At 32.2% G+C, this 8087-nt stretch overlaps 1 protein-coding gene across 1 annotated transcript; it reads left to right on the top strand.

Annotated features, from left to right (window-relative positions):
• Nucleotides 1-2680: 2680 nt before the first annotated feature.
• Nucleotides 2681-5284, top strand: LOC104812049 (nuclear speckle RNA-binding protein B-like). The gene is made up of 6 exons (XM_010538986.2): nucleotides 2681-2983; nucleotides 3570-3706; nucleotides 3806-4097; nucleotides 4197-4258; nucleotides 4368-4449; nucleotides 4781-5284. The coding sequence occupies exons 1-6, from the start codon at nucleotides 2914-2916 to the stop codon at nucleotides 4876-4878; spliced, it is 741 nt and encodes a 246-aa protein (XP_010537288.1). The 5' UTR covers nucleotides 2681-2913; the 3' UTR covers nucleotides 4879-5284.
• The last annotated feature ends 2803 nt before the right edge of the window (nucleotides 5285-8087 follow it).

Genomic DNA, 8087 nt, shown 5'->3' with positions numbered 1-8087 from the left:
CGACTGCATAATGCAAGAGATGATTAATAAATATTTTATATCTATATATTGACATATATTATATCGACGACCAATCACCATCACCAAAAAATGACACGAACAAAAAAAAACATTTTATTGAGGTACATGTTTATTCTCATTATAGATATAAAATATATTCACCACAACATTAAAATTTGGAGGTCATAATCCATTTGCAAAAGGGAGATTTATTTCATGTATAATTTTCAATACATAATTAATATGTTCTCTGCTTTTTATTTCTTTTTATTGAATGCGAATATTAGTATAGCGATTTGATACTAATTTTAAAAAAATTTAAAAAATACAAACACAAGACTTCTGATCTATAGGCTTGGGTTTAATAATTCTTTTGCATATTGATAAGTCTATAACGAATATTGTAACCATTTAAGTGTGTTATAAATAAAATGACTACAAAAATATTGCATTTAAGTTTCTAAGTCATCGAGCTTAGGTTTAATGAATATTTCGTTTTAGAAACTACTCCTCTACATATGGAAAAATTATATGTTACAAATAACATCTTGATTTTTTTCAGGAAGAGATAATATTATAGTTTTTTTGGGCAGCAAAAGTAAATGATAAATTATATTCTACGTAGATTAAAATAATTATTGGAGATTTTTTTTTATAATTAGGAGGTTCAGCCCACTTAATCTTTTTGAGTCCCGAGTCCGCCTTTAGTTATGTAATTAATTACGTGTCCTCCTCCCCACTAATGGAATTATTGGAGATTTTTATACACGGTTTTATCAATATTTCTTAGAAACTTACCAATTTTTTTTTTCAAGTTCTTAAGTAAATAACTGAAAAATCAAAGTAGAAATAGTTACAAAACTAAGCTTCTGTGTTTCAAAATTTTGGAAGTCGAAAATTAAATAATATTTGTAGGCATGAATATAAAAAAAAAAAAAAGTCAAGAGTTGTTATGAATTGAAACCTTTGGATTCTATGGGAGGGAAAGTCTGTGAAGTGAGATTTTGGTTACAAATTCCGAAGAAAAAACCAAGCAATCGTATAGTCTTCAAAAAGTCAATACCGATTACATTAATACGTAAAACCAAATAAATTTTATTATTATCTTTGAATATAGAGATCAAGATCTAAATAACCATGGTCTATGTAATAATTAAAATATGACAACATAACTGTAAAATAAATACAACAAATAACTATAATACATAAATTTTAACCATAACCAGCGATACGATTAGCAGTGTGAATGCTGAAAACGAGAGGCTTTAAGCATTGGAATTTGGTTGATTTCGTTGTTAATTTTGTTTAGTTGTGAGTTGACTTAGGGTTTAGTGGCACTTTTGTCCCCTCAAAATCACACAGTTAGGTACTGACCAATGTCGGAATCACGCTTGTCATTTGTTTATTAATTAATCAGACACCATCAATAATAAATATGATAATTTCATTACAATAAGTCAACCGCAAGTTGGTTTGTGAATTGTGATGGTGTTACAATGATACAATATTTTATTTAAATAATTACTATATACCATTTTCTGTAAGTTATAGATCATTGTGACGTTAAAATGTGTTTGTATCACAAAATAAAAAAACTAGCATAAGAGATGACATGCATAAATCAAGAGATAATCCAAACTCTAGTTATTACCAATTATTATCTAGAAATTTGGTGGCCAAATATAGTCCAAACCCGTATTATTTTTTTTTTTTTATAATTCGGAAGTTCACCGGATTTTTTCCTTTAACTATATCTTTAAAAGGATCAGGTCCGGGATAAAAGCATGCTTTGTTTTAAATAATTTGGTGGCCACATATTTTTCACGGACTTTTGACCCAACTATATTTCCGTTTTTTTTTTCAGATTTTAAATATTCGATTCATTTTTTAGATGTTTGGTTTTCTAAAAATATTAACTTTCGAGAATTTTAGATGGTTAATTTTGGAAACGATATCGAATTTTTTTGTTCGATCCGTTCGATTTCGAGGAATCGAAATGTTGTCGCCCCTACTCTCTAGGTCATAAAACCCGGCCGGCAAGTTTCTCATCCCGGATTCAACTTAAGATTTACATTTCATATTAATAAATATGAAAATGTGACATAAAAATTAAAAACCTACGTTTTCTCACTAGTTGATGCATGCGAGTCCATGCGACAACCCGTGTTGCCCTGAAATTACACACATGAATATGTATTAGTTTACATATATAAATTAATACGTACACAACATAAATTATAGCTACAATGATTAAACACTAAAATTGGTTTGATTGGTGCAAATGTCAACTATGTTAGCAGTTAGTACTATTACAACTATCATTTACTGTTAAATAAATCTAGTTTCTTATTTCTATAATTTTCGTGTATTATAACCTATAAATTTGAATTTATATTATCTATAGTTATGTTAACTCTGTAATTAGAATTAACGTGTTCGAATTGTTTGTCTATCGATTTCAAAAATTTTAGTTTTATTTTAGTATATAAATATGTGAAAAATGAAAATAGGTATTTGGGTCGAGTGAAAGCAGGTGGACCAGGCCCATTAATATATAGCCGATTTAACAGGCCCATTAATTCATGCTTGCCCAAACGAAACGGGTCTATGAAAATGGATCGGGTCCTCAATATTCGGGTCGGATGGTTCAGGACTCGGTTACCGTGGGCGAGCTAATGGAGTAATGGGTTTGTAATTCGAATTCCACCCGAAGAAATTGAGTAACGGAATGGGAATTCTCGATTCGGGGAGATATTCATAGCAGGAGGAACAATCAAGCAGCGGGCTAGGGTTTTTGTCGATTCGGTCTAGATAGTGCAAAACCCGAAGCTGTTCCTGAAATTAGGGTTTTTTTCTCTTTGTTTCCCTTTTACGGTTTTGTGATCCCTCGATTTCTTTTTGCCGTCTTCATTCATGGCGGATGGATACTGGAATCAGCAGCAGCATCTTCCGCGGGCTCCGAAGCGTCCCCGTCCTGAGTTCGGTGAGCTGTTCTTTTTTGTTCTTCCGCTAAGATTTCACTTTTTTTAGCCTCAAGGAACTCTATTTGACGTTTTCGTTGATTATGACTATGCTGTTTCCGGTATGCGGATTTATGATTTTTTTTGCTTATCGTTAAGAATCTGGACTGCGTTTGCCTCAGATGTATATTTGGATCACTGTACTGAATTGTATTTCTTAATCAACATTTGGTTCAACTTCTCGTGTAGTTCTTGTGCTGGTGGGAATGAATGGGTGGATAGATCATTGTACAAGTTTTCATCTTTTACAGTTTTAGAGAGAGGGACGAATGTTGTCGGAAAGCAAAATTAGTTCTCTTTATGGTTCAACGGATGAGTGGTATGTATTGAATCTATTATACAGCTCAAGATGCCCTGTTAAAGCACTGTGAATATCGAAGAATTGGTTCTTTATAAGTGCAGATTCTGCATCTTTTGTGTGTCGTTCTGTGTCTTTGACTGTTGCGTGTAAAGAAATTCCACGGGTTTATACGGTCAGCAACTACGCATGTATAAAACCGTGCGAAAGCAGGAGAACTGAATTTAATTCCCTTGTCTTTCTTCTTGTAGAAGCACTGCCTTCTGCAATGCCTTCAGGCCATGGAATGCACGGTTATATGCCACGGGATGACGATCGTGGTATCTTTCAATCAGTCAAGGATACCGAAACGATTGATTCAGCTTATGACCGCTACCTGCAGAGTGTGGTACTATCCTCGTTTACTCATTCCAATTTTCTGGCTCTTCTTACATGTTTTCTTCTCTTCCCTTTTTGTCACTGACACTTTTCATGATTTCATCGAAAGCAAATGCCTTCTGTGCCTTCCGGGGAAGCTGTTCCCTATAACGGAGTCGGTTTGGGAAGAGCAAGAGGTAATGCAATGCCTGGCCCATCCATGGGTGATCCTCTGATGGGGCGTGGTGGAGTTCTTCCTCCAGATTTCGGGCCAAATGGCCGGCCTACCGGTTATGGTAAACAACCACCATTCGACGGAGTTGGCAGGCATGACCATGATGCGCTTCCTCTACCTCGCGATGCTTCCAACACTTTATATGTTGAAGGACTTCCTTCTAATTGCTCAAGGAGAGAAGTAGCTCGTATCCTTTCCGATTACACATGGAAGATAATTTACGTCTATCTGTTATTCTCTTAACCTGGCCAAAGTTTATGGTTTACAGTCCTTAACTAAGTTCTAGATATATTTCGACCTTTTGTGGGATATAAAGAAGTGAGGCTCGTGACCAAAGAATCTAAACATGTGAGTTTTACAGGTTCTTAATTCGGTGGGCATTGTTAAATTTATCTTTCTCCCAAATTTCTTTACCTTTGACATACTAAAGGGTCTGATCATGTTACTGACAATGCAGCGGAACGGAGATCCTGTTGTTCTTTGTTTTGTTGATTTTATAAATCCCGCCTGTGCAGCTACTGCTTTGAGTGCCTTGCAAGGTGATTGTGCTTTCCTCTAAATCCATCTCAAGTTGTCGACTTTTACCAGAATTGTGAATGGAAAGTTGATTACTTTGTTAACATGAATCGAGAAATGAATGATCACAGAGCTATTGTGTCGTCATTTCACAATTTCATAGATCCTTACTCTCTTCTGTTCGTGGGATCATAGAGCAGGTCTAACGATTTTATGGCATTAGGTTTTACATTGGCTGGGACCGGGTAAAAATGAGCGAACTCAATGCCCAAATGGAGTTCAATATTCATTGTTGTTTACCGACAAAAACTGCTTGTTCTCCAGCTTTACTGACACGACCCTGCACTCTGACAGGTTATAGAATGGATGAAACTGATCCAGAATCCAAGTTTTTGCGGCTCCAATTCTCCAGGAACCCAGGTCCAAGGCCTGTAGCACGTGGAAGGAGGTGAACCAGCAATCTCATGGTCCATAATTTATTCCTCCATGCTTTTTTCCAGCAAGGAAACCCCCCCTCCCTCCTTCAAGTAGATTCTCTGCAAAAAAACAAAAACAACCATTTGGAGATCTGCTGCTCAATGGATGAATCCAGTGCCCTAACAAAGAGCAATGGATGTTCATATGGAATTTGCTACATTAAGGTGATTGGATCAAACTCTTCTGCTTCTTTTTTTTTTCTTGCCGCCTGGAAACCTTTGCATAGTCTCTGTTATCCTCCTTTCCTAATTTGATGAGCTTTGTATTGTAACAAATACTGCCGAGACGAAATTGTCGAAAACTTCTCCTTTTTGTTAAGGAGATGTACACAATCTCGGAATATTAGACTATGAATGTTGATAGTTTTTATTTTGAATTTTTGGTTTTTGGGTGTTTTAGTATCTGTAAATCGAAGAAGAGCGTTTTTGGTTTTTAGTTGATTTTTTTTACCAAAATAGTTTACCGAGTTTTTAGGAAAACTAATTTACAAAATCTTAAGTATCAATTCTTTTGGTTTTTGGATTCTAAAAGCTCCAAAAACCTCTCACCTTCAAGCCCTTGATCTCCCACATAATCTGCAGTTTGTGTAGTGTATTATGTTAACTAGCTCTCTGCTTTTCTTTGGTTGGAACTAAAACTACTTGAAAATTTGAAATATGTTTTCTTCTTTGTCTTTTGGGATGGTGTGAATATGTTCATGCCTCATAGTAGAGGTATATGTGTATATGCATGCATACATATATATATATATATATATATATATATATATATGAGTAGTATATGTTACAGCCAAGACTTAGAATTTGCTTTGATGCAATGCAGTCTTCTCTGTGTGATTGATAAGTCATCCAAAGTCCGAAGCTTTAAAGTTTGGATGGTCACTCTTAGTTGTGGCTATTTTGGTTATTAACCGAATAGTAATGAAACCGAAGCGAATCGTAATCGAATCGAATCCGATATAAAAATTTGATGGGTTATAATTTTTCTAAACTTGAAAAAATCGAAATTCATCCGATTAATCAATAATTTTTTTTGAAAAATGAATTTTTACAAAAAAAATAAATCTGAATCGAACTGAATTGAACTGAAGTTTATATAAAAATTCAAATATTTATAATTTTTATATAACCAAAATAATAGAACTCATATATAAACTAATATAATCTGAATCGAAATCCAAAATGGTCACCCTTTAATCACTCGCACATAGTTTCATAGAAAGATTTGTGTGAAAGTGTTCCCTTTTTAGTTGCCTTCCTCAAAGCCCCTTTTGTTTTTTTTCCACCTCTTTTGACTTGTGTTCCTGCCCTTTTTTTGTTCTTTCCCAAAATTAAAGATTTTAATTTATTTTATTACAGTTTTGTATATATGACACCAGAACTGAAAGAAACTAAAAAAACGGACTTATCAGTTAATCTATAAATTATTTTAGAAACCAAAGTTCGAAGTCTTCACGTGGTTATGAAAACCATAAGAGATTAAAACTCTACTATTTTATTCAATTATTTGCAATGTTACATTATCTAATATTTTGAAACTTTATATATTTAATTAGTATTTAAAATAGAGTTCGTATATTTAATTCATACTATCAGTCAAGATTTATGGTATTAATGCGAGATTTTTTCTTCTTATATTTAGTTTGGTGAAATCAATTAATAGAGAGATTATAATATTGTTTAGAAGGGCATAATAATATCCAAAAGGCATATGCTTTTATTTTCCACGTCGACTTTTCGCAGCATAAGAAAGGAAACGAATCTTCAGGTTTTATGTCCCGATCCATCCATCCATATTAACATCAATCAACGTGTGGCATTTTTAGGTAATAATAAGTTTATATATTATTATATTTTTAAAAAAATCATGTTAAAATTTTTACCTAATTAAATCCATTCCATTTTTTAATCTAAATTTAATAATATCTAAAATATATTTTACTTCAATTTTTTTTCTAATTTCTAATAATGAATTCTAAGAGAGTGGACATTATAAAAGAAATTCAACTTGGTTATGTTTATACAAATGATAAAACACCAAACAGATTTCACAAAGCTTCAAACTCTATACAAAGTTAAAATTGTCAACAGTGGTTTTTAATTTGGTCATCTTACGATAGAAATTTTGCACATCCATAAATTATGACAGTCCAATATACACATAATTATTAAATTTGTGCATAATAACAAGGTCTTTGCAGTGTTTTTTAATAACCAAAACATGTATTTGTGTTTATATTTGCTTATGACCATATTCATGAAACAGAGTTTGATTTAATTGTAATAATTATGGTCTGTTTAATGACCTTTGATGCCAAATCCTCAAATTTTCTAGTGTAGAAAACTATTACTAAAATTAATCAACTTTTATTTTCTATAAATAAAAATATTAAATAAACTTATAGGATCGAAAGTTGGATGATCTAGTGGGAAAAAATATGTGAAGTATATTCATGGCCTGGGTTCAAACCCAAGTGTGGAATAACTTTTCAGATAACTTCTGAATTATCAAAAAAATTATATAAAATCATATCATAGCATTAGAGGTTAATTTTTACGAGAATAATTTCTAAGTCGGTGAATAACATATTTTAAAAAATCTAATGATTAGTTTTGAAAATATTTAGGTGAACCAAAAGACTAAGATTAGTAGGCAAAATCAATTAAATATTTTCATTGACTAGGAAAAAAGGAGACATGTTGTTTAACAAACTTAATTTTAATAATATTTATAATATTAAATAAAGTGGACCGAGATCTATATAGTCTACCTAATCGATCGATGCTATTATATTTTGGCATATTTCCAAGATGTCACACTTGGAAATTATCCTCTCACCTAATTCTTCCATATTTTTCTTGGTTTTTTACTCATATTTATGATATAAACAACGAATTTTGAATTATTATTCCAATTGAATATGGTTATTTTTAAATTCAAGGCACTTATTATAACGAATTAAGTAAAATAGAGTCCAAGACAAATTTAATTTAGCATAAAACGGATTACTGTAATTGAATGCGCCATTTAATAATCAATACAAGGACAACTACTTTCTAACAAGGAGTCTAACATGGTGATATGTGACGTAGAACATGATGTAAATAATTTAATCAATGAATTGAATCTTTATTATAATATCTATTTGATCCTTAAACAGGTCATTCATATATATATATATATA

The sequence above is a fragment of the Tarenaya hassleriana genome, unplaced genomic scaffold (assembly GCF_000463585.1).
Source record: "Tarenaya hassleriana unplaced genomic scaffold, ASM46358v1 Cleome2, whole genome shotgun sequence".
NCBI lineage: Eukaryota > Viridiplantae > Streptophyta > Magnoliopsida > Brassicales > Cleomaceae > Tarenaya > Tarenaya hassleriana.
The sequence above is the reverse complement of the archived record's forward strand: the minus strand, read 5'-3'. Positions and strand labels throughout refer to the sequence as shown.

What these genes read in the sequence shown, in the direction of transcription:
- LOC104812049 (XM_010538986.2), top strand. Translation starts at nt 2,914, where the DNA reads ATGGCGGATGGATACTGGAATCAGCAGCAGCATCTTCCGCGGGCTCCG. An exon ending in CTCAAGGAGAGAAGTAGCTC is followed by an intron (nt 4,098 to 4,196) that starts GTATCCTTTCCG and finishes ACTAAGTTCTAG; the next exon opens with ATATATTTCGACCTTTTGTG. An exon ending in TGCTTTGAGTGCCTTGCAAG is followed by an intron (nt 4,450 to 4,780) that starts GTGATTGTGCTT and finishes GCACTCTGACAG; the next exon opens with GTTATAGAATGGATGAAACT.